The sequence below is a fragment of the Trichoderma atroviride genome, chromosome 4, assembly GCF_020647795.1.
Source record: "Trichoderma atroviride chromosome 4, complete sequence".
In the NCBI taxonomy this organism is placed as follows: Eukaryota; Fungi; Ascomycota; class Sordariomycetes; order Hypocreales; family Hypocreaceae; genus Trichoderma; species Trichoderma atroviride.
This window is the reverse complement of record NC_089403.1, coordinates 607,001-630,890: the sequence shown is the minus strand read 5'-3', so window position 1 is coordinate 630,890 and position 23,890 is coordinate 607,001. Positions and strand designations below refer to the sequence as shown.

Sequence of the window (23,890 nt, the reverse complement as noted above, 5' to 3'; positions counted from 1 at the left end):
CGATGGCCATTTCGCATCAAATATTACAGTCGGGTCTTTTAAAGGCGCTAAAATTAGCTCGGCTCCATCGCCCACGTAATGTATTAGCGTTCATGTTCTTGAAAGGGAGCGGCATTTGTTCTTGCGTTGGCTTATTTCTCATGTATTGAATCTTGCGTATTGGCGGGCTGATTGTATCGCGGGAGGCCGCTTTGGCGCCATGTAATATAGGCTTTGTTACGCTGCAAAGGATAGAGTATAATAACACGCTCCTGGTAAGCAGAGCTATTGGCACAACGTTTCGGCCTCGGTAGACATCAGCTCACTCAGAAAGTAAAGCACCCGGCAGTAGCATCGTGTAAGAGGCAGATGGCATTATGCCCGGTTATAACGCAGTCGATCCGATTTCACATAAACTATCCCCTGCCCTGTAACGGAATACGGGGTTTGGGTTTGGAGTAGCATCTGCTAAGTAGCATTTGTACGGAGTAGATTGGCTGTTAGCAATGCGCTGCTTTGAAACTATCGCCATTTTCAGCTAGTTTAGTTGGTCCAATGCCGGGACTGGAGCCTCAATAGCCGCTGAAAGCTGCAGTCTATCGAATGTAGGAAATAAGTGAAATGAGATGATGTAAAAGGCCTCCTTTTTTTCAGCTTCTCTTTGAAAGCTGACACTGAACACACATATCTTCACTTTCCTCTGTGGCACCATCAGATCAGTCGTCATAGGCCCTCATTACAGCCACAAAGTACTGGCTTCTGTCAGCAGCCTCTCAGCACGAGACAATTCCCCTCTTCAAGGCTCGAAAAATAAAAAACTCACGATGCCGCCAAAATCGCGCCCTGGGTTTGTCTCCCCCGATAAGTGGCGCCAGGTCCCGGATCCCGGTTCAAAGGAGTGGGCCTCTGTGCTGGGCTTCATTTAGCCCCTTGTTTTCCGTCGTCTTTTTCGTGCCCCTAATAGCCGTTTGGCAGCTCTTCTTTTCTCTCTCTCGCAGAAGAATGGGCTACCCCCAGTCCTCTTGTCCCTCTTCATCGTGAGTTTCGCCGCTTCTGCTTGTCACAAGCGGTCGCGTGCGCCTGACGCAGTTTGTCTGACCTTTTCACTCTTTTCTTCCTCCTCCTCTTCTTTTCTATACTTTCAAAACGCGCAACACGTTTTATAGACGTCTCTTTTTCTCGACGCTCTTTGTTTGACACGAGTTGTACACGTGCTTCTGGACTAATCTACACTGCCTCCCTCACTTTACTCTGCCCTAGTATTAGGTAGCATACGCCCTATCCGACGTAGACCAGGTCTGGTAGTACCGAATAATCCATATCTTTTGTCTCTTCTGCTGGAATAGCTGGCCGTGCCCTTCATCGACAGATCGCGGCCTGGCTGGAGCGGCGCCTAGTCCCCGTAGCTAGATGGCTCTCATTGTGGATATTGTGCGATCGGTCCTGTGCACGTCGTGGCTTAACCTTTTGCTTGTCTTTGTTCCTGTCGGATATGTTTCTTATTTCATCGGCCTCAACTCTACGATAATCTTCGTCTTCAACGCTCTCGCTATTGTACCTTTATCGTCTTTACTTACCGACGTCACGGAGAAGATTGCCAGCGATGCTGGCGATACCATTGGTGCCATCCTCAACATCAGCCTCGGCAACCTTGTCGAGCTGATATTATTGTAAGTACCGCGAGTTGTCTCTTTTTGTTGTCTCTCTTTATTCTTTTCTTGAGCATTGACGCCCTTGGTACTTGCCCTCGTTACCCCTCCAAGCTAACTTGTTTCTGTAGCATGTAAGTCGAATCAACCTCACGCGAGCAACGTACTGTTCCGCTCGATGATTGCCATACTAATCCAACCAGTGTCGCCCTCAAGAATGACCAAATCCGAGTCGTCCAAGCGTCCATTCTTGGATCTATTCTTGTGAATCTGCTCTTGATTCTGGGCTCGGCGCTTCTAACGACCAAGCTCCCCGACCAAGAGTTCCTCCACGATGCCGCCGGCACACAGCTACTCGGATCGCTGCTGTTTGTGTCGGTGTTTACTTTCTTGATGCCTGTGAGTGGCTGTCCCGCTTCATATTGTCTATTGCCGGAGTAGACCGTTGACCGTTTGAAATAGACTGCCTTTGACCACACATTCAGAGGACAAGAAGGCGCTGAGGGCATGAGCCTGAAGATGAGCAGAATATCTGCTGTCATGATCCTGCTCATTTACATCCTTTACTTTTTCCACGAAATCAAATCTCGCACGCCCCCTCACGACCTCGAAGCCGTACCCCACGACGAAGACGCCGACGACGTTACGTTGATACACGACGCTGATCAGGTCCCTCTTCGACCTATGCCTCTTTCTTCAGAAACCCTACACGCTTCGCAAGCCACCCACAGAGTCGTCAGATTCGTCGACGTTAGCCCCATATCAGAACATGCTCCTCTGAAAGATGGCGAGCGGGATAGCTTGGACGGTCTAGACCACGAGACTGAGCTGGAAAACGAAGACTATCTCGAAAACGGAGAGCCAAAGGAAGAAGCAGGAGAGGGCTTCCAAAACTCTCGACGAGCCAGGACACGAGGCCGCTCATTATCGTTGGGCTCAAGCAGGGGAGCACTGAGCGAGACGTCGGAAGGAGGAGACCGAACGGAACTGATGGCGCCATATCTCACGACGAGACAGATTCTTCGCGACAGCCACGTCAACCTCGACCGTATCGTCGCCAAGCCGAAGCGAGTCTCGTTTGGACCCAGGATCGATCGCATCATCTCCTACGTGATGCTCATCATCACGTCAGCGCTCATGTCCGTGTCCGCCGAGTTCCTCGCCAGCGCCATCGACGATGTGATTCGACAGGGCCACCTCTCAGAGTCTCTCATTGGTCTGATCATCATGCCAATTATCGGAAACGTCGCCGAGTACGCCACTGTGGTTATTGTCGCCGCAAGAGACAACATGGGTCTTGCACTGGCGGTTTCTGTGGGCTCGTCTATCCAGATTGCATTGTGTGTGACCCCCTTGACGATTATTGCGGGCTGGATCATGGATCGTCCGTTGATGTTGACCTTCAACCTGTTTGAGATCGCCACGCTGTTTGGATCGGTCTTGTTGGTGAACTTTTTGATTTTGGGCGAAGGCGTCAGTGGTCCGCTGCGGTCCAGTGGGCTGAAGGGTGGCCTGATGTGTGCATGTTATGTGATTATTGGGTGAGTCGAACCTGTGATATTCTCTTTTATACAGATTTTGCTAACGGATGAAACAGACTTGGGGCTTTTCTGTCTCCTTAATACAATTGGCGATATCGGACCTGTTTTTATATATAGAGCTTATGCATTGGAAGCCGAGCCAAATGATTAGATGCATCAAATAGAGATAATCATAATGAAGAAATTAAACAAGTAAAACTACTTGGTCAATGTGCCCGCATGTTGAAGTCATGCTGCAGGTGCTCTTACGTAATCACGTGCCGAGACATGTTAACCTCTAATCTCCTAAACAGCGAGTTCAACACTCCTTGTACGTCTCACGCAAACGTCGGCATGTTGTAACGAATAATACGGGCAGCGCAACCATTTGGCGACGACGTCTCGTCTTTCATCTCTACACACGGTCATGCGGCGTGAGCGGGATGACTCAGACGATGAAGACATTCCGCTGCATCATAAACGCCCCTTTGGCGCTGGGCTGAAGCGCACGAAAATCGAGTTTGTCAAGGCAACAGATCCAGATGCCAGCAACACGGTCAAGGCCGTCGGTGCGCAGTCCGCATCCATCGGCGATGTCTACGCCAGCATTGTTCTGGGCAGCAGCGCTACGGATACTGCGTCAAAATCCGAACTCGTCAGCGATGCAAAGGAAGACACGACGTCACTGCCAGAAAAGCAGGCTGAGCCTCCGTTGTGTCCTGTCTGCTCGCTCCCCATCACTACGACGCTGCAGAAGCACGAAGCCTCGCTTGCGCATCAAGTGAGCCTGGAACACTCCCACCCGCCATCTGCGCTGGATCGATCGCGCATGGGTTTGCGAGCCCTGGAGTCTCAGGGCTGGGATCCCGATTCCCGCCTGGGCCTGGGCCGTGAGGGCGAGGGGACCCGGTTCCCCATCAAGATACTCCCGAAAAAGGATACGCTGGGCGTTGGGGCGAAGCAGCCGGCAAAGCAAAAGGTGGAAGAGAAACCACGGCCACTGACTGCCAAGGAGATGCGCGCTCTGGCGGAGAAGGAGAAGAGGAAAGGAGAGCGGCTGCAGGCTGAGATGTATGGCCGGGTGGATGTGGAAAAGTATCTTAGGGGGAATGGAGGTGAGGATGGCTTATAAGTGTGAAGTTGACCATGTTTGGACAAGATATACAAGATATATATCGTACACGGAATATGGCTGCAGCAAACATCAAACCAGTAGAAGCACTTCTAGCCGGAAGTTCGTGCACCTTTGTGGCTGAATGAATGGTCGCGTGATGTGTTGTCTTAAACATGAATTAATTTGCATTGCATGATTCCATACTGAACACTCCATGTACACTACGTCGAAATTATATCGACAAGAAGATTTAGTATAGCATCAATGATGATCGTCCCTGAGATGAACTGGACCCTGAATCTGCACCTCGGAGTACAAAGGCGGTAGCTCTACTTCTCGTCAAGCCACCGCTAAGCTGCTAGAGCTGCGCATTCTTTACTGAACTTGTAGTGACCTCATCGGCCCCGCTAGCGCTAAAGTTAGGGGCCAGGCGCTAAAGACGAGCCTGAAGCAGCCTGGGTCGCCCGGAGTTTCAGCCTCTGCATTTCCCAACCCCGCCAAAACCGCAAGCTTGTTGGTGATGCTTCACAAAACAAACTTGACCTCCTTAGCCTCGGGACCGCTTGAGCTTGCAGCAGCTGTTTTGGACGCCGGCTCGCGTGCTGCTGGGAACTGCGTATAGTCAAAGTCGAACTCGTTATCCGAATAACGTCCTCTGCTTGTAGCCTGCACCCTCTCAGGCCATCGCCGCCGGCCTCTTCCACCATCACCGCCTGACGGGACAGCTCCGTCCACCACCGCCAAGATGGGGTTGTCCGTCATTGAAGAGCAGCACAATGGTATGGACTCCATTTTTTGAGCTCGAGAGTTGTTATGAACGGAATTACTGACTCTAGCTATAGTCATTCTACAGGAAATCAAGAACATCACCCAGAACGACGTACGAGACCGCCCGCCCCTGTTTATCCCCTACGATGGACCGAGATACTGACGCAGATCGCTGCAAACGACAGTGGAAGTGCTTGATCGTGGACGAAAACTCCAAAAAGATTGTAGACAATGCTGTCAAGGCAGATGACATCCTCAACAGCAATATTGCGAGTCAGTCCTCGTCTTCGTCTGCCAGGGACACCACCACATCACCACGAAGCTTTTCGGCTAACTTGGCTACTTTGCAGCTATCGAGCGAATCGAAGACCGTCGAGAACCCAATCCCGAAATGGATGCCATCTATCTCCTCAGTCCCGAGCCGCACATTGTCGACTGCCTCCTGGCTGACTTCGAGCGCCGGCGCTACCGAAGGGGATACTTAGTCTGGACGAATCTGCTGGAGCCAGGGCTGCGAAGACGCCTCGATGATTACCCCAATATCCGCCAGCTGCGTGTAAGCTCTCGAACGCTCTTCATCGACTTTTACCCACGAGAAACCCACCTTGTGACGTTCCGCGACCCGTGGAGTTTCCCGATGCTATACCACCCGTCATGTAATGCTCTAGTGCCCAAACACATGCAGCTTCTTGCGCAAAGGGTAAGCCGGATCGAATGCATTTACGCTAAATAGACTGGAGATGCTGAATTATTGCGCCAGATTGCAGGAATTTGCATTACGCTGGGGGAGTATCCAAAGGTAAGGTATTACCGACCGAAAAATGCCATCCACGAGGCTTCCGTACTATGCACACACCTGGCGAGATTCGTACAAGAAGAACTGGACGGGTATGCTCAATGGGACTCCAATTTCCCGCCTCCGTCAACCAGACCTCAGTCAACGCTGCTCATTACGGACCGATCGATGGATCTCATGGCACCTCTAGTACACGAGTTCACCTACCAAGCCATGGCACACGATCTGCTCCCTATCAAAGATGGCGACAAGGTAACTTTTCACACAACTATCAACGAAGGGACCCAAGAAGCCGAGGAGAAGGACATGGAGTTGGCCGAGAAGGACAAAATCTGGGTTGAAAACCGCCATCGACACATGAAAGACACCATTGACAAGCTCATGGGTGATTTCCAAAAGTTTTTGGATCAAAATCCTCATTTTACGAAAGAAAGCGCGGATCCGACAAGCCTGAGTGCCATTCGAGATATGATGGCAGGATTGCCCCAATTTCAGGAGATGAAGCAGGCTTACTCGCTGCATCTTACCATGGCACAAGAGTGTATGAACATATTCCAACACCACAAACTTTCTGACACTGCTATCGTGGAGCAGACCTTGGCCACTGGATTGGACGAGGATTATAAGAAGCCAAAGAACACCCTCGATTCCGTGGTGCGGCTGTTGGACGATGATGCGGTATCTACTGGAGACCGACTACGACTCATTGCCATGTACGCGCTATACCGCGGTGGTATGATTTTGGACGACGTCAAAAAGCTGCTGGCACACTCGGGTCTACCACCTCAAGATGTAGAAACCGTCGTCAATTTTGAGCACATTGGCGGAAGAACCATGAAACAAGGGCTCAAAGACCCTCAGCAACCAACCGTTCCCCTATTTCCGGTTGACCTGAAGAATGCGCAGAACGAAGACGAGTATACTCTATCGCGCTATGAGCCTGTTCTAAAACAAGTCTTGGACGGATTGACCAAGGGATCTCTGGATCAGACTAGCTTTCCCTATGTCAAACCACCGCTCGATCCCAACGAGGACCTTGTTGCAGCTCAAGCCGGGTCACTTCGTGCTGCTGGACGGCCGAACTGGGCAGCAGCGGGACGCCGCCCCCCCTGAAAACCGCCAGAGGCTGATCGTTTTCATGGCCGGTGGTGCAACGTACAGCGAGAGTAGAGTATGCTATGAAATTGGCAACGAGCGCAGTCGAGATGTCATCTTGGCAACTTCTCACATGCTTACGCCCCAGCTCTTCCTTCGTCAAATTGGAGACTTGAGTCGCGATAAAAGGCAGCTGGATCTTCCTGCGGAACGCAAGAAGCACGCACCCGCTCATCTCTTCGAGCGCCCGGCGCCACCACCTCAGGCTCAGCCGCCACCGCCGAGGCAGCCAGTGCCTGCCGGAGGACCTCGACCAGGTGGTCTTCCAAGCCAACCGATGGCTCGTCCGGGTGGTCTTCCCAGCAGACCAGTTCCCAGCGGCACTGTTCCAACGCAGGCCATGGCGAACATGAGCATTAGTAACCCGCCTAACCACAGGCCCACGACGTCAAGCAGCTCACATGACGATGGCAAACTGCACAAGGAGAAGAAGAGGAGGAATTTCCTGGGCCTGAAGAAGTAGGGTTCTTCTCGGGAGAGGTCTTTTTCGTCTAGTTCTACAGCGTCAAGTAGCGGAGACAAGAGCAAGAAGCGGCATGCTTGAACTTTTTATATGTTTGTTGGAAGTAGAAGGATATCAATTTTCTCTTTCTCTTTTTTTTCTACACTACTTTTTTTTTCTTAACTTTTTTGCGAGGAATGTTAATTCTTTTTCAGCACTCCTTTATTTTTGGGTAAAATGTTTCTTATTGTTCTCTCTAAAAGCGTGGCGTGGAGAATTGAGCGACAAAGTTGTGTCATTTGCGGGTGGAGGAATGGGTTGAATGTTTTTATGTGCCGAAGACGTCTTAATATTTATGATGATGTCCAAGTAATAGAATTTTCTTTCTTTTGAAAAAAAAAAAAAAAAAAAAAAAAAGTGGGTGTAGCACTTCAAATGACATGGCCGTATATGATGTGTGCAATGAGAACAAGGTCAAATCGTGTAAGTTAACAGGGATATATAGAACAAGAAAAAGCCACTCCATGACATGCTCCGCTATTTCACCATGAATCATACATAACAAGAAGCAAATTTGCCCATCAAATCAACTCCGTTGCCAAAATTTCAAAACCGCGTCTCAACAGCCTTCTTGGCCTTATTCACCCTCTCCTGCGTCCTCTTAACCCGCTCCTGGTCCATACCCATCCTCCAAGAACAGCCCGCCGCGAATTCACACGTCGAGCATTTAAACGCCTCCTCAATAGCCACTCCCTTGGGCTTTCTGTCACCACGCCACCAGCTCATGTCGCCGGCGAGATACGCATCCAGCGTCTGTGGGGAAACAGGGAAGTCGTGCGCGTTGAGCTCACGGCCGTCTTCGCGGTAGACGTATTTTACGCAGAGGATGTGGCCTAGGGATTCTGCGCCGCGAGGGAAAGTGAGGCTGATTTCATGCTTCACGAGGGGGAGAAGCTCGCGGAGGGTTCCGTATTTGAGAAGGTCGGGTGTGCCAGGAGCTGAATCCGATTCAAGAGCAGTGCGACTATCGTCTTGGATTTCGCCTCCTTGTGACGCTGTTGTTGGCATCTCCCTGAATTCCTCTGCTGAACTCGTTGGTGAATCGAAAAAGATTTCGTCATGAAGTTCTCCGATTTGAGACATGAATGTGTCGGAGAAGCGCACGTCGGCATCCAGCCCATATCGCCTGAATATTTTGAAAAAGTCTAATTGACCGGCAGCCATGACGGACAAGAAGCGATGGTATAACAACAGTTGGATCTTTGCGGGGCGTATTATTGCTGGCGATATAGGCGACAAAGTACCCCGTGTTTTGACATCCGCTAGAAAGATCTTGCGATGGCTGCCCTTGGATTTGTTAGTAGAACTGGGAGGTGGGAAATAGTCAGAAATCATCGACTGGCCCTCGCCGGGCTGCAATTCTTGGTTGGACAGTTCATTCTCAAAATCCGGATTCGGGTTGTCGTAGCTTATATCGTCAATGACGCCGCTGACCAGATTGCCGTCGACGAAGCCCCAAACTTCCAGCTCTCTCGTCAAGCCCGTATCCCGCAGCGTTCTCAGCCCCTGAACCAAGTTCCACAGCCTCAGCGCAAACCCGTCTTCCTTCTGCACAATCTCAATCTTGACAGTTGTGTGGACCTCATCTTCAAGCTTCTTGTGCACCTTGGATCCCTGCTTCATGGCCGGTGTCCGGGTTCTGCGCCCGCCAGGCAGTTGCGTGAGCGTGTACCAGTACTGAAGCTCGCACCATGCTCCGGCAGTCAGGTCGGTTACAGTCAGAGGTCTCTTGGGGAACGCCCGAAATCTTTGCAGAGGTGAGAGATCAGCTTCGGATTCGGCCTCGCCATCGTCGCTGAGCTCTGTAGGTGGCGGTAACTGGACGGACCCAATCGCTTGTAGAGCGCTAGTTACTACAGCAAGAATCAGCATTTCATCACTCGATATAGAAAGGTGAGATTGAGTTCCTGCTCACAGTCGGGATATGCGACAGGGTCGTGAGCTGATGAGGCAGATGAGAAAGCCCGTTTCTGCTCTGCGCCCCTGGCAAACACCTCTGGCGCTTTTCCCTTGTTACCAGGACCAAGCGCCAGTGCATCGTGAGGATATACACGCTCGTGGAACGCCTTTACCTCTTGCGATGCCTTGAGGCCTGCTACGGTCTTCTCTGCGGTGCTTGCAGCTGCGATGAGCGCCACAGCGTCTGTCGACTGCGCATTGGAAGCAAGTTGGATCAAGAGCTCCTCGTCGTCTGTTTCGAAATCGTAGCCAAACTCATCGTCGCTCATGGTTGCCGCAGAAACTGGGGCATGATGCTGCCGTTGCATCTGCGCGTGGAGGCGAATGCATGCAATGGCGGGGTGACCGTGATTAAGAAGCCCAGCCCGCGGCTCAGATTCGCGATCGAAACACGCGATCACGTGGGGCTAGGCATCTGCTGAGGATATGCTGTGGCATGTGTCTGGGTGACCTGAAAGATGTCGATTGCGGACACTGCCTCCTGTATATGACTGATTCCTATAGATGGGATGGCATTTGAATGAATGAGAGTTACTAGTTGATCAAGGTTGAATTCAATACCATGATGGAGTGCCTATTGACGGCACACCGGTAATGCCCACCAGCGAAATGTCGCCACAGGTGCATAACAGAGCCAATGTCCAACAGCTGATATAAGACCTGTTTCAACCCTCTGCACCGTTCCACCTCGTCAATCGCACGAGGCTAGTGCCGTCTCGCATCTTGGCAGGCAATTCGAGGAATTAATCTCTCATGCCCGCCGCAGCTCGCACTTATACGAACCACACATCTCGTATATGCAGCGCCGCTGTAAGTGCCATATCTAGACCACGGCCATTATCCTGGCTACTGCCCAAGGCGGCAAGTGGGCTCAAGCACGAATCGTCACTCATCCGCAAACGGCTGACTAAGCCAGTCTTTGATCCTGTACTGTACAGCTGGCGACTGCGCTGCGTGGGACGCGAGTCCATCCAGGCTCCTGAAGCTGCGCCTCGAAACTGGCCTCGACGTCTGCAATTTCCCGCCTGCGACACTGCCGAATCGCCAATTCCAGCGCCCTCTACAGAAGCTGCTCCCATTGCGCAGCGAGCAGCGCGGACCACTGCGAGCGACGCCTGGCTGCGTCCATCATAACCCCTTCCGACCTGGCCTGAGCTTCGGCGGATCCCAGGGCCGGCCGCCATTACGACCACCTCGTTACGAACACCTCAGCCTCTTCAACCTCTGCGTGGCATGATACAACCACAACTCGACGATGCAGCTCCCACATAATGCGCCAGCAGCGCTCCTGGCGACCCTCCTTGCGGCGCCGCAGCTGGCATCGGCCTTTTACCTGCCCGGCGTCGCCCCGACCTCGTACAAGCCCGGCGACGATGTCCCTCTCTACGTCAACAGCATCCGCCCCGTGGCCGCGCCGCAAGATGCCCGACTGCACTCGGTCGTGTCCTACGACTACTACCATCCCGCCTTCCAGTTCTGCAAGCCAGAGGGCGGCCCGAAATATGTGTCGGAGAGCCTGGGGAGCATCCTGTTTGGCGACAGGATCATGACTTCGCCCTTCGACCTCAAGATGGGCCAGAACGAGACGTGCAAGTCGCTGTGCGCGGTCAAGTACCAGGAGAAGTCGGTTGAATTTGTCACGACGAGGATTGAGCAGGGTTACAGCTTGAACTGGCTTGTGGATGGACTTCCTGCCGGCCAGCAGATCCAGGACCAGCTCACGGGCACGACCTTTTACAGCCCTGGATTCCTGCTGGGACAGGACGACGAGGCGAGCAACATCATTTTCAACAACCACTACGAGATCTGGGTCGAGTACCACGAGGTCAATAAGAACCCGAACCAGCTTCGAGTTGTCGGCGTTGTTGTCCAGCCCAGCTCCAAAAAGTACGAGGGAGATGCCGATTGCGGCGACAACCACCAGTCGCTCATCTTCGCTCACGGCGGCGGGCCGCAGGATGTCAAGTTTAGCTACAGCGTGTACTGGGTCAAGTCGCCCACTGCCTGGGCCACCCGATGGGACAAGTACCTGCACGTCTTCGACCCCAAGATCCACTGGTTCTGGCTCGTCGACACGGCCATCATCGTCGTCATCCTTGTGCTTACCGTCATGTCTATTTTGGTCCGAACGTTGAAGAAGGATATTGCGCGATACAATCGCCTGGACCAGATCAATCTGGACGACCTGAGCGGCACTTCGGTGCTTGAAGATGGAGTTCAGGAGGACTCGGGATGGAAGCTGGTCCATGGCGACGTGTTCCGATCTCCCTCGCGTCCGCTGCTGCTCTCTGTACTTTTGGGTAACGGAGCCCAGCTGTTTGTCATGACTGGATTCACCATTCTGTTTGCCCTGCTTGGTTTCCTCTCGCCCTCTAACCGAGGGTCCTTGGGCAGCATCTCCATCATTCTTTATACCATTCTCGGAATTGTTGGAGGCTACGTCTCTGCCAGAACTTACAAATCCATGGGTGGCGAGCAGTGGAAGGTTAACATTGCTCTTACCCCTCTGCTTGTCCCCGGTATCGTATTTACCGCCTTCTTCCTCTTGAACCTTTTCCTCTGGGCCAAGCAGTCCTCTGGCGCCGTTCCTTTCACAACTATGCTCGTCATTGTCGGTATCTGGTTCGTCATCTCAATCCCTCTCTCCTTTACGGGCTCTTGGCTCGGTTTCAAGGCCGTTCAGATCGAGGCTCCCGTCCGCACCAATCAAATTCCCCGCCAAATTCCTCCTGTTACGACATACCTCAAGCCCATTCCTAGCATGCTCATTGTTGGTCTGCTGCCATTTGGTGCCATCTTCGTTGAGCTGTACTTCATCATGAGCTCAATCTGGTTCAGCCGTATCTACTACATGTTCGGCTTCCTCTTCCTCTGCTACGGCCTCATGATTGCAGTCTGCGGCGCCGTCACCATTCTCATGACATATTTCCTCCTGTGTGCCGAGAACTACAACTGGCAATGGAGATCTTTCCTGGCTGCTGGAATGAGCGGAGGTTACGTCTTCCTCAACTGCCTCTTGTATCTGATTACCAAGGTGAAGCTTGGTGGTTTTGCGGGAGTAGTCCTGTACATTGGTTACAGTGCTTTGATTTCCTTCCTGTTCTTTATTCTTGCTGGTATGTTGCAAGGCCATGTCCCCTTGTATCAAAAATGACCAAAGACTAACAAGCTATTAGGCACCATTGGCTACTTCTCTTCTTGGTGGTTTGTAAGAAAGATTTACTCTTCAATCAAGATTGATTAAACGATATAGAGCTATACGCGGTGGCGGCGAGGGTTCAAGAAGGGTGCTTTGAAAAGATTCTTCAGCAACTTGTAAAGTACATGTATGAACATGGTGTGCACAACGATTTCTCGTTGATTGAAAACGGACAAAGGAAGGAAAATCAGCGATCTTTCTATTTTGCACATTCAAGGCGACATTGTCTTCTTTTTTTCTTTTTTTGGTGCAACTATGGAGAAAAGTGAGAGGGATTGGGCGGGAAAAGAACATTTTGCGGGATAGACATGTTTCTAATCGAAGAATATTGACTTTTAAATTAAATAATGTGATTTTGGTACTGTTTGTTGTATTGATAATTTCCATCATATTGATGCTCTATTATCCAATTCTAAGCATAGCTATCAACGTGCGTTGCATGAGTTGATCAAACAAGGCAATTAATCCTCGTCGTCATCGTCATCCAAATCATCCAAATTCGTAAATTGAAACTGCTTCTTCTCGGGCCTCGCGCTCGGAGGTGCGTTGACAGCCGCATCTCCAGAGATACCAGCAGCGGTACTCGCTCTTCGAAAAGCAGCTTGTTCTTTTTCTCTCCGCAGCAAATCTTCCTTGCGGAGGCGTTCCAGCTCTTCTCGCCTCTCGCGCTCGCGCTCGGCACGCTCTAGCTTTTCTTTTTCTTCCTTCTCCTTGCGCTCTTCTTCTTCTTTGCGTTTGCGCTCCTCTTCTGCGACGGGGTCGTAGCCTTTGGGATCGATGCCTTGTTCTAGGAGGATTTGGTTGGATGCCAGGGCCCCGGAGCGGATCTTGTCTTCCAAGGGCCAGGGGAAGAAGAGCTGTCCCGAGAGCGGGTTGAGGAACTGGCTCATGTTCTCCGGCAGGCTGGTTAGCTGAGAGGTTTGGCTTTGGTCGGGCAGGCCAGACGGTAACACGCCATTGACAGGAGCGGGGCTTTGCGTGGGATTCGGGGTCTGAGCAGAGGGCGTCATGCCTGCTTGAGTCTGAGAGTCGGGCAAGGGCGTTTGGCTCTCTTGCGTCGTCGAGGCTAGGGCGTTTAAGATTGCAGAGGGCGGCATGGACGTCTTGCTGATGCGGCGGGCATAGCTGAGGAGCTCTTCGTAGACGATGGGGTAGTTTGGCTCGGAGGGATAGACGGTGACTTGGGTGGTGACGATGTCTTTGCGGGTTGTCGCGAGGCTGGTGAGGGTTTCGCGGATTTGGGTGTCTAGGGACGTGGAGAGCTGGCGAAGTTGTTGGATTTTGAGGTGGTTGTTTTGATGCGTTTGCACTGGGAGATGGTCAGAGTGGTTAATCATGGGTGAAATGCGAGACTGCTTCAGCATACCTTCTTCCAGTCCTTTGCAGAGCTCATCGTCGGCAGTCTTGAGCTCCTCGGCTTGAACAGTAGAGGGGTGGTACTTGGTGACCGAGTCGATTAGATTAGCAAGAGCCTTTTCCAGGCGCTCAAAGCGGGTGTCGATGTACGTGTCCATTTCGTTGATGGCTCGGCACTTGAAGCGCGAAACGGGACATCTTGAGAGAAAGAAACGAGGCTGGTTTCATTGCCTGAAAAGGTATTGGATCACAGCTTGTGTGGGGCCAAACAGATGGGCTCGTATGATTGGGCGCCGCAATTCAAGATTGGCTTAGTCAGGGCCTCAGGCCAAAATCTCGCCCGAGAATCGCCGGCATACCATCTCCAAACTCGCGCATTTTTGAGTGACGGCGCATTCCCCCCACGACGGAATTGACGAGCAATTGAACGAATTTTGCGGCTTTACTCGCTACCTACAGTCAAGATGGTCTCTCAAGTGCGTCCCGACTTGTTTTTCCCAAACTGTTACCCCTCGTACGGCCGGCAGAATGGCCTTTTTCGGACAATCGAAGCGATGAAAGCTAACTTTTTTTGCTGCGAATAGACTCCCTTCCGCGCTGCGGAATTCAAGAGCGCTTTCGGCCCCAAGTACGTTCGAACTATACGATCCTGAAGAAGGAATATTCTGCGATTTTTGGGATCCGCCCTGTGTTGGAGAGGCTTTCCAGGGGTTTCTCGTGCAGCTTGGATGGTTCAAGCGGGCTAACATTTTCGCAAAGATACGCTTTCCAGCCCAACTTCAAGGGCATCAGCGTCCAGTCCGCTACCCGATAGTAAGTCAACGGACTTTTTGTTTGTTTCAATTCCACGGTTGGAAGAGGATTTGAAGAGGAGTAGCGGGAAGAAGTCTGGGGGTCTGCATAGTGGGGTGATTGATACAGGGAGTTGTCATGGATATCTTGGCTACATTATGCGATTGTCCCAGAATCTGAGAGCCGTCTCTTCAAAACTTGCCCTGCAAATTCGACTTTTGGCATAGATATATATGGCCGTGGGCTTGCTAACTCGTCAACAGCGGCTTCCGATCTGCCACTATCGGTGCCGGCCTCGGTATGGCTCTGGTCCTCTTCGCCTCCAGCCTTCCTCGTTTCCGTGCCGACGTCCTCTCAGTAAGTTGTTTGCTGCTAAAATGCTAGAGAATATATACTAACGGGGAGGCTTAAGAAAATCCCTATTATCGGCAGCACCTGGGAGAAGAAGGAGATTCACCCTGCTGACAACGTAAGTTCTGTCCTGCTTGATTTTGTCAGGAGGTTGGATTGCTAACTACTGTTTTGATAGCCTTTCTAAATGTATTTATTAATGGATTGGTGTTTGGTGAAAACTGTAAGGCTTTGCGCAGCGATTGCGGTAGCTTGCCTTTGTATAAGAGATACACAATAGACATATTCTAAACCACAGTAATTATCATCTAGAGAAAGTGATTTGTTCATAAATAGACTGTAACATCTTTTTCTTAAAACCACATATGTTTGTATGTGAATAGGCGACTTAATCTTGTCTAAAAGTAGGCCACTCTTGACAGACAGCACAGTGCTTCTATACGGTTCTCACTGTCTGCGTCTCATTCATCTTGCCAGCTCATCTCATTCCGACCTGCTGCCAATTCAACGCCGTGACGCGCCTCAGCCCATGCAAATTTTTCGAAATGGAACGCTCATTATAATTGTTTTTTTAAAAATATTCACCTTTTCTCTTTTCTGAATTACTTTGAAAATTGAGCAAAGTCTCCTTTCCCCAACATGGCATCGCCAATAAGCGGCGCCCCTGACGCCCTTGGAACCTTCAAATTCGCATCCTGGGCTGCCGGCGCTGTCCCAATCGCCTTCGTCCTCCATGTGTTCCTTTTCAGAACCAGTGGAAACAGTGCCGGGAATTTGGGTCTTGGATTTACCGTTTTCCTCGCGGCGGCAGCGTTTCTCTGGCTAGGTGTGGTGTCTGAAACTGTTCCCGAGCCCTATCTGGTGAGTATAATTAGGGGAGAATCTGTAAAGTGCACAGTATGCTAATCGGATTGGTGAAAACAGGATGAAGTATTCCATATTCCTCAGGCGCAGAGGTATTGCGAGGGCAGATTCTTGGAGTGGGATGACAAGATTACTACGCCCCCGGGATTGTAAGTTAGGCTGCCGATATCAATATACAAGGGAGACTGACTAACGATGCGGCCAGATACTGGATATCAATCTTGATCCCTCAAGCAGCCAAAAGCAGCGGTCTGATTGCTTCTTATGCTTGTGATGCCAAGACTCTTCGGGCAACCAACGCAGTCGGCATCATCGTGCTGAGCTACATAGCCCTGCTCTGTCGAAAAGCAATCGAAGCTCGTCTTCACCAAGCGCATTCATCCACCAGCATCAGCTCCGCATCTCAGTATGCGACTCACACAGCTTTGAACATTGCTCTGTTCCCTCTACTATTTTTCTTTTCAGGCCTTTACTACACAGACGTTGTATCTACGGCTGTTGTCCTCGTATCCTTCTTGAACCATCTCCATCGCATTGGTCGTGATCAGAGTTCCTTCTTGAGCGATGTCACAACTATAGTCCTAGGGCTATGTAGCCTAACCATGAGACAGACGAACGTGTTTTGGGTTGTTGTCTTCATGGGGGGTTTAGAGGCTGTTCATGCTGTCAAGAGCTTGCGACCAAAGGCGGTTGTCCAGCCATACATGACGTCGCTGTCGGAGCAGTTGTTGTTTTTCTTCAAGAGATGGTCTCTTGGGCATGTACATGATCTACCATTGAACATGGCATACCCCGAAGGTAAAAAATGATACCTAGTCCAGCTCAGAGTCAAATGCTAATCAAGAAACTCCAGATATGCTATTCACCGCCGTCAGTCTCATAGTCGCAGCACTCTGCAACCCCTTACGGCTCATCAGGCAGATATGGCCCTATGTCACCGTCCTCGCCGCCTTTGCAGGATTCGTAGCATGGAACGGCGGCGTGGTCCTTGGCGACAAGTCCAACCACGTTGCTACCATACATGCCCCCCAAATGCTCTACATCTGGGCTTTTTTCGGCTTCTTCTCACTCCCGCTATTCGTCCCGTATGCATTCCTCGCAATCGATGCTATACGGAGCGTCTTCATTTCACGTAAAGACAAGGCCGTACCCAGAAAGAGCAAAACAGCATCCCAGCCGGCGCTGTCACTCCCACTGAAACTCTTCACCTTCATCTTCAACAATCGACTTCTCTGGCCACTCTACTTGGCCGCTACGTTTGTCTTGTCTGGCCTCGTTGTTCGCTTCAACACCATCATCCACCCGTTTACTCTCGCCGACAATCGCCACTACATGTTCTACGTCTTCCGATACACCATTCGCCGTGCGCCTTGGATTCGCTATTTCCTCATCCTACCGTATACGCTCAGTCGCTGGCTCGTCTGGGGCACTCTGTCCGGCTGTACGAATTGGATCTCGGGAGCTCACAAGGACGCCTGTTCGGCATATTACTACTCATCTCGCCCGTCGCCATTTACCTGCGACCCCTTTGTCGTAGCAGATGTTGGCGCACCTACTTCCAAAAATCCTCAAGAAGAGACAAAGAAAAACACCGAGCAGGATCCTCTCTTATTCTCAACAGAGCCCGCCCCAACATCCACCGGGCTCATTTTCCTGCTCGCCACCAGCCTTTCGCTCATTACGGCGCCATTGGTCGAACCTCGCTACTTCATCATTCCGTGGGTCATATGGAGACTTTTGGTGCCTGCCTGGAGACTGCACGACCATCAGGAAGAAGAGAATAGTCTGTTTGACGGCGCCAGTTCAACATCCCCCTGGGGGAAACTCATCAAATTTTGTCGTGGTTACGACGTCCGGCTGATTCTGGAAACAATCTGGTTCATTTTGATTAATGCCATCACGGGATACATATTCTTATCCAAGCCATATGTTTGGAAGGCCGAAGATGGAAGTATTCTTGACGGAGGCAGATTACAGCGCTTTATGTGGTAGACCAAAAAGTTATAGACAAAGAATTGTATTTGCTCAGAGGCTGTAATAAAGCCCCATTTCTTATGCCAGATAGAGTATGATGGTAAAAGCTTCAGTTGTAAAAGTTTCAGTTGTAAAAAAGGTTTGCAGATAAACAATATTCCGAGCCCAAGTGCAAAACAACGCCGCGCCCATGTTCCCAATATCCAAAGCCCAAGGTTCCCAAGTCAAGGCCTTTCCTGTAGGCATTGTTTTGATGATTTACATCCTCATGTTGCCCATGTCCAAAAACTCGCTCTAGTCATTTATATACTTTTTTTCCCCATGCTGATGGTGAAGTAAGAAAGAGTGAGTAAAAGAAGAAGAAAAGATGATGCAGTCATTCTGAAAGTGTTTTCATGATGATGTCGTCACCAGCCTATAAACTTAGGCGATCAAGACTCAGGCCATCATTACTCCTCACCCTTCGAATGACGCCCATCTTGAAGAACTTCTCCTCTCCCGCCGCCGTCCTGCCGCCGATATACCACTTATCCGCGCCGAGCGCATCGCGAAAGCCTTCACTACTGCTGTCGCTGCCCCTTCTGCGAGAGTTGGGAATAGGAATGGGCCCGCCAGGAGAGCCGCGCGGCGTGTGGATGGCGACGTTGGTGGACGATGTTGTGGCGGCGTTTGTGGAGATTGCGCGGGCGGCCGAGGATGTGGTGGAAGATGCTGCGGCGGCTGATGTGGAGGCGGCGGCAGCAGCAGCAGCAGCAGCAGATGCAGAAGCGGCCTGCGATGTGTGTTTGGTGGCCTGTTGAGAGAGGGCGGGCGCTTGTTGTCGGAAGGAATTGAAGAAGGAAGAGAGGAAGAATGGACGCTGTGACGGCATCGTTTTTGTGTTCCTCTTCTCCCTGCGTGGCGATGTATAATTTGACGTAGTTGAATAGATACCGATGACTGATGCGAGCTGATTATAGGTAGTATCAAAGTTTTTTTATTCTGATTTCGCGCGTGCTTGTGCGTGCGCGCTTGTGTCTTTGTGTGCCCGTAGGTAGGGTTGAGATGGCACGGTATGCCGCTTGTGGACGTTCCCGGGCTGCAGATTTTAATGCAGAGTGGCTGCCGCTGCAGATGCCCAGAGCCTATCGATCAAGACAAAAGGTCGTCGCGGTTGGGCTGCGACGCGGTGAGGCCCAGCGGTGATGCAGAGACGGCGCAAAGAGTCGTGTCTGTGGCGGATAGGCCGTCTCGTGTTGAGAGGAAAAAGCCGAGGAGATGAGAGGCGTCACCGTCAGAGGCTGCCAAGGGAGAGATGAGACGGAAGAGAAATGGCGGGTCGCACAGCGTCGGGAGAGTTGAATAGGACGAGCAACGTTCAGGAGAGGCCTCGGCGAGATTATCGAAGACGCAAGGCAGAGCTGGAGGGTAAGGGCCGGTCGTCCGGAGATGGAGCTGGCAAGATGGTCGCTGGTGGTCCGATGTTTCTGAGACCGAGATTCTGACGTCGAGGTCGGCAAAACTCGGGCTCTGGCGACCAGGGCAGCAGGCGGCGGCCAGTGGCTAATGGCGGGGCCGTGATAGGCTGGAGGGCCTGGAGGAGCCTGGAGGAGCCTGGAGAAGGCGCCTGGAGCCGCTAATAGCCTAGTAGGGGCTGCTAGAAGAAATCTGGGGATCATGCCCCAGCCTGCAAGTCACACTGTGCACGTGCAAGAGAAGATGAAGGTGGCATTCATTGATCGATCTGGGACTTGATATCTGCGGACTTGGCAGGTGGACTTTTCTATAAATGCAGACACACGGGCTTTATATCTTGATGCCGTTTGGATGCGTGGGATGCGTGGATGGATCGCGAACACGATCAAGGAGGGAGTCCTAAAATGACTGGCCCGGCTCATAAACGGGGCGTCGCCCGGCGTAAAACTTTGGCCTGCCCTTGACACAACATGGCGTGAGCTTTCGGCCGGCAGATCTGACCTGCATTTCTTCATGCACGCGCAAGACGCCGTTGGTCGCATCCATGAGGCTATTGATGCAGATTCATTCGATTCTCCGCATTCATTGTGCGGCAGCTCTGGAGTCGAATCTCGGGGGGTTGCATTCCAGGGTGCCCAGAGCGTCGACGCCGATAATCAAGTGATCACGTTGTGCAGTGCCTGATGGGGCTCCTTTTGGTTTTGAGCTGTTTTTTGTACTCGATGCTATTGTACTTGCTGTAATGGTTACTAACGAGGGATCACTGAGTGCATGCGGGAAGCGAAATGGGTTGGGACGGGAGTCATGTGCTCTGCTTTTCCTCGGGAAAAAAAGGAGCAGGATGGATGCGGCAGGGACTCGCGGCTTAAAGGAAGAGTGAGAACATCACACAACTGTGCTCGGGGACATGGGGGATTCAGCTGAAGTCTGGGATACTGTCTATTGAATGCTAAATGCCAACACAGTGAATATTGGACTTGACTGCCGAATGATTCAAGGATGCCCTATTCATGCGCGTTTGCTGGGTGAGAAACAGGCTAAACCAGAAGCAGCAAGAGATGTGCTCGGCAGTCCATACGTCTCTAAGAATCACAAGCCGCAGCAAAACGCTTTGCTTTTGCCCTCTGCAAGCACTATCAAACACGCCTACGGCAGTTTGCAAGTGCAGGGATCCTTCGCCGTATCTGAGCATAACTACCCCGTATTACCTGCATCAGCGCGTTCGAATCTGCATTGCTAAATGGGAATAAGCGTTGGAAAGATGGACATGTCCGAGGCTTAATACGATTGTGAGGTAGGACTTGCAGATCGAACTACCAACACGAAATCAAAGACTTATGGTTTAAATCAACGAATAGTCTATTTCTATCGAATAACTGGATATTTTTTGTACGCCAAATCATGCCGCCAAATTTAAAATCACAATTCCTCAACTACACCATGATACCCCCATTCACCAGCACCGTCTGGCCCACAACCCATGAACTGTCTCCGCTAGCCAGGAACTTGACCGTGTTGGCGATATCCTCCGGTTCGCCAAGCCTGTTAAAGGGGCTCCACGCCTTGATCGTGTTGACCAGGCCCTCAGGCTTGCCCTTGTAGAACAGCTCCGTGGCAGTTGGGCCGGGAGCCACAGCGTTGACGATGATGCCCTTTGCAGCCAGTCCCTTGGCCATGACCCGAGTCATCTGCTCGATAGCTCCCTTTGTAGCCGCGTAGAGGAGATACTTGGGCGAGACGGATGAATGATGGCAGACGCCCGTAGAGATGAAGATGACGTGCGAGCCGGGTGGCATGTGAGGAACAGCCTTTTGAGCCAAAAAGTACGGGCCCTTGACGTTGAGATCGAAACTCTTGGCAAAGTCGTCCTCGGTGGTGTCTTCGACGTCTCGCATCAGCATCAGGCCCGCATTTGCCACGATGGTGTCGATGCGGCCGAACTTGTCGACGGTTGCCTGGACGAGGCGTTCAATGTCGTTGATGTTGGAGGCATCAGCCTGCACGGCAATTGCACGGTCTGCGCCAAAGGAGTCGACGAGGGCGTTGGCGGCTGAGGCATCGTTTCGGTAGTTGACGACGATGCGGGCGCCTTCTTGGTAGAGGCGCTGGGCGCAGGCCTTGCCGATGCCGCTGGAGGCGCCGGTGATGAGGATGACTTTGTCTTGGAGAGACATTATCTGTGTCTTTTTTTTTATGTTTAGATACTCCAGTGATGGTCGATGGAAGATGGGATTAAGAATTTTTGTTGGAGTGTATATTGCTATTGTTGATGATTTGCTGTTATTGATGAGACACTTGCAAAATCCCGGAAGAGACTGTCCATATATATACAAATACCTATAATGGAATTTGCTCTACATTTGTGGCCAGTTTTCAAATCGAGCGTTTATGACGCCATCCCGGACCAGCGAAAACAACATGATTGCAGCCGCACCGGATTTGAGGCCGTCGAAGAAACTCCCGAGCTGTAAATTCGAGAGCTGTAAAATCGAAAGCTGTAAAATCGAGAGCTCGCGGCCCCGGTGCATTTCCGGGACTGGCGCATCGGGCGTAGAGGATCAAGGCGAGAGCCTATAAATCCGATGGCGCTAATCGCCTCGGCTTTCGCTTTACTGCCAGAGTAACGTGAATATTCGTCAATAAACATTTCTATCAAAGTTTATTCCGAGAGAAGAGAAAACAATGGTAGAGTGAGTCACAGGAGGGGTTAAAAATGCTGTGGACTGGGTAACTGCATAACGCTTCCATGGAATGCTTGATGCTCTGGGAAGAGTTAAAAATGCTGTGAAGTCAGTGAATGGTGATGGCCATCTCATCACAAAGTTCCGAGTTTTATCGGACTAGGAGCACTTTAGTTGGGCAATCCACTGGCCAGTCTTGCGAAAAAGATATATGCTCTGTATATCTCATATGCCTAGTAGTAACGCTGGTCATGAAGGCATACATGGCATTTATCAGCTTGATTTTTTTCCAGCTGTTTGAGTACGCTTATAATATGCGCATGTCGTTGATGTCAAGCTCTCCACAATCCTCTAGGCGCTCCACTTTAGCTGCAATCACTTAATCCTGCAGCTTCATCTATAACCGCGATATACTACTAGTATCTGCAAAATAGTACCAGATACTTGGGTAGTAATAAAATGCCATGTAAAATAAAATGATATGTTTGAAAAGTCATCAAAGGTCTCCAAGTAAGTACAAAGTATAATGATTGTTCGCCTACATGTGCGAGCTGCAGTTGGATATATGTGGCGATGACAGTGTCTAGAAAGAGCCATAATCACATGCTCTCCCGCTTATTCACTCATTCCCCAAACGCGCATCTTACATCGCAGCAATTTCACGCAAACTTAATCATGGGCAGCTGGCAAGCATATCTCGGCTCGTGGATGGTCTGGTGGCGATTCAAAGCCTCGCTCCAATCCACCAAGGCCCTCCGCCAGCGCATCGAAAATGATCGCCAGACCAAGAGCACGCGCCCGCCAGCGCATCTAGAAGCGCAGTTCATCATCGAGGAGCGCCATCTCGGCGGTTGTACCCTCTACGATGTAGCACCGAAATCTGAAATGCCGAACCAGGCTCGCATCTTGTATCTTCACGGCGGCTGCTTGTTATTCGAACTAGACGCGGTGCACTGGCAGCTGGTGGGAATGCTTGCAGAGCGACTCCAGGCCGTGGTGACGATGGCGATGTTCCCGCTGGCGCCGGAGCACACCCTGATGGAGATTTTTGATGCCGTGAGGCCGGTGTACGAAGACTTTGCTCTGCCGTCACAGGAAAAGACGCCCTTTTTTGTGGTGGGCGATTCTACCGGCGCGAGCTTGGGCCTTTCTCTTACACAAGACGCTCTGAAGGCAGGCCGTCCAACGGCGTCGCGGCTCGCTTTCATGTCTCCTTGCGTGGAGTTTACTTTTCTAAATCCTGAGACGCGGGAAGCCGCCAAGACGGATCCGTGGCTGGATATCCCCGGCTTTGAAGAGGCGGTACGATATCTTTGCCCAGACGTATCGCCCGATGACTCGCGAGTGAGCCCGTTGTACGGCGATGTTAGCAAGCTTCCGCCAACATTGATATTTGCTGGATCAACAGAAATGTTGACACCGGATATCAGGAAGTTTGTGGCCAAGGTTGTAGAGCAGGGACGAGAGATTGAGTATGTGGAGGGAGAGGGCTTGATGCATGTGTGGCCATTGATACAGTTTATACCAGAAGCCAGAGAAGCCGTGGATAAAATGGTAAGGTGGCTAGAATTAGGTAAAGGCGTATGATGTAAGATTGTAGAGCTTGGGTCAGAGATGTTTGAACTTGAAAGGATTTATCTCCTCAGTAAGATGGAGTGGCATATGAACAGGATACTTGGAGGATTGGATTGGACGTTTGTTTTCGTTATTGTATTGAATTGGAAGCTTTTTCACGACTTACTTGAATATATCAATGTGCAAACAAGAATATAAAAT

The 23,890-nt window shown here is 51.2% G+C and overlaps 14 protein-coding genes across 14 annotated transcripts; 9 read left to right on the top strand and 5 right to left on the bottom strand.

Moving 5' to 3' along the window:
• Positions 1 to 1,389: 1,389 nt before the first annotated feature.
• On the top strand, positions 1,390 to 3,250 carry TrAtP1_007443 (uncharacterized protein; the record flags this gene model as incomplete). The annotated part of the gene is made up of 4 exons (XM_014093173.2): positions 1,390 to 1,649; positions 1,832 to 2,027; positions 2,091 to 3,169; positions 3,226 to 3,250. The coding sequence occupies 4 exons, from the start codon at positions 1,390 to 1,392 to the stop codon at positions 3,248 to 3,250; spliced, it is 1,560 nt and encodes a 519-aa protein (XP_013948648.1).
• Positions 3,251 to 3,575: 325 nt separating this feature from the next.
• TrAtP1_007442 (uncharacterized protein) lies at positions 3,576 to 4,280 on the top strand (the record flags this gene model as incomplete). The annotated part of the gene is made up of 1 exon (XM_014093059.2): positions 3,576 to 4,280. One exon carries the CDS (start codon positions 3,576 to 3,578, stop codon positions 4,278 to 4,280), a length of 705 nt encoding a protein of 234 aa, XP_013948534.1.
• A 727-nt stretch (positions 4,281 to 5,007) lies between these two features.
• TrAtP1_007441 (uncharacterized protein) lies at positions 5,008 to 6,939 on the top strand (the record flags this gene model as incomplete). The annotated part of the gene is made up of 5 exons (XM_014093058.2): positions 5,008 to 5,041; positions 5,105 to 5,142; positions 5,216 to 5,303; positions 5,381 to 5,730; positions 5,791 to 6,939. 5 exons carry the CDS (start codon positions 5,008 to 5,010, stop codon positions 6,937 to 6,939), a joined length of 1,659 nt encoding a protein of 552 aa, XP_013948533.2.
• Positions 6,940 to 6,964: 25 nt separating this feature from the next.
• TrAtP1_007440 (uncharacterized protein) lies at positions 6,965 to 7,444 on the top strand (the record flags this gene model as incomplete). The annotated part of the gene is made up of 1 exon (XM_066113526.1): positions 6,965 to 7,444. The coding sequence occupies one exon, from the start codon at positions 6,965 to 6,967 to the stop codon at positions 7,442 to 7,444; it is 480 nt and encodes a 159-aa protein (XP_065969612.1).
• A 371-nt stretch (positions 7,445 to 7,815) lies between these two features.
• TrAtP1_007439 (uncharacterized protein) lies at positions 7,816 to 9,421 on the bottom strand. The gene has a single exon (XM_066113525.1). It carries the CDS (start codon positions 9,353 to 9,355, stop codon positions 8,030 to 8,032), a length of 1,326 nt encoding a protein of 441 aa, XP_065969611.1. The 5' UTR covers positions 9,356 to 9,421; the 3' UTR covers positions 7,816 to 8,029.
• Positions 9,422 to 10,195: 774 nt separating this feature from the next.
• TrAtP1_007438 (uncharacterized protein) lies at positions 10,196 to 10,576 on the top strand (the record flags this gene model as incomplete). The annotated part of the gene is made up of 1 exon (XM_066113524.1): positions 10,196 to 10,576. One exon carries the CDS (start codon positions 10,196 to 10,198, stop codon positions 10,574 to 10,576), a length of 381 nt encoding a protein of 126 aa, XP_065969610.1.
• Positions 10,577 to 10,697: 121 nt separating this feature from the next.
• TrAtP1_007437 (uncharacterized protein) lies at positions 10,698 to 12,686 on the top strand (the record flags this gene model as incomplete). The annotated part of the gene is made up of 2 exons (XM_014092855.1): positions 10,698 to 12,558; positions 12,619 to 12,686. 2 exons carry the CDS (start codon positions 10,698 to 10,700, stop codon positions 12,684 to 12,686), a joined length of 1,929 nt encoding a protein of 642 aa, XP_013948330.1.
• Positions 12,687 to 12,974: 288 nt separating this feature from the next.
• Positions 12,975 to 14,203, bottom strand: TrAtP1_007436 (uncharacterized protein). Its single transcript, XM_014093056.2, has 2 exons — positions 14,008 to 14,203; positions 12,975 to 13,950 (listed from the first exon to the last, which is right to left on the bottom strand). Exons 1-2 carry the CDS (start codon positions 14,153 to 14,155, stop codon positions 13,103 to 13,105), a joined length of 996 nt encoding a protein of 331 aa, XP_013948531.1. The 5' UTR covers positions 14,156 to 14,203; the 3' UTR covers positions 12,975 to 13,102.
• Positions 14,204 to 14,371: 168 nt separating this feature from the next.
• On the top strand, positions 14,372 to 15,436 carry TrAtP1_007435 (uncharacterized protein). The gene is made up of 6 exons (XM_014093055.2): positions 14,372 to 14,473; positions 14,582 to 14,625; positions 14,757 to 14,810; positions 15,053 to 15,146; positions 15,202 to 15,258; positions 15,319 to 15,436. Exons 1-6 carry the CDS (start codon positions 14,462 to 14,464, stop codon positions 15,325 to 15,327), a joined length of 270 nt encoding a protein of 89 aa, XP_013948530.1. The 5' UTR covers positions 14,372 to 14,461; the 3' UTR covers positions 15,328 to 15,436.
• A 343-nt stretch (positions 15,437 to 15,779) lies between these two features.
• TrAtP1_007434 (uncharacterized protein) lies at positions 15,780 to 17,996 on the top strand (the record flags this gene model as incomplete). The annotated part of the gene is made up of 4 exons (XM_066113523.1): positions 15,780 to 16,001; positions 16,065 to 16,153; positions 16,210 to 16,802; positions 16,858 to 17,996. 4 exons carry the CDS (start codon positions 15,780 to 15,782, stop codon positions 17,994 to 17,996), a joined length of 2,043 nt encoding a protein of 680 aa, XP_065969609.1.
• A 397-nt stretch (positions 17,997 to 18,393) lies between these two features.
• Positions 18,394 to 18,849, bottom strand: TrAtP1_007433 (uncharacterized protein; the record flags this gene model as incomplete). Its single annotated transcript, XM_014093052.2, has 1 exon — positions 18,394 to 18,849. The coding sequence occupies one exon, from the start codon at positions 18,847 to 18,849 to the stop codon at positions 18,394 to 18,396; it is 456 nt and encodes a 151-aa protein (XP_013948527.1).
• A 253-nt stretch (positions 18,850 to 19,102) lies between these two features.
• Positions 19,103 to 19,636, bottom strand: TrAtP1_007432 (uncharacterized protein; the record flags this gene model as incomplete). The annotated part of the gene is made up of 1 exon (XM_066113522.1): positions 19,103 to 19,636. One exon carries the CDS (start codon positions 19,634 to 19,636, stop codon positions 19,103 to 19,105), a length of 534 nt encoding a protein of 177 aa, XP_065969608.1.
• A 1,230-nt stretch (positions 19,637 to 20,866) lies between these two features.
• TrAtP1_007431 (uncharacterized protein) lies at positions 20,867 to 21,607 on the bottom strand (the record flags this gene model as incomplete). Its single annotated transcript, XM_014093051.2, has 1 exon — positions 20,867 to 21,607. One exon carries the CDS (start codon positions 21,605 to 21,607, stop codon positions 20,867 to 20,869), a length of 741 nt encoding a protein of 246 aa, XP_013948526.2.
• A 1,144-nt stretch (positions 21,608 to 22,751) lies between these two features.
• On the top strand, positions 22,752 to 23,873 carry TrAtP1_007430 (uncharacterized protein). Its single transcript, XM_014093050.2, has one exon. It carries the CDS (start codon positions 22,790 to 22,792, stop codon positions 23,699 to 23,701), a length of 912 nt encoding a protein of 303 aa, XP_013948525.2. The 5' UTR covers positions 22,752 to 22,789; the 3' UTR covers positions 23,702 to 23,873.
• Positions 23,874 to 23,890: the final 17 nt, after the last annotated feature.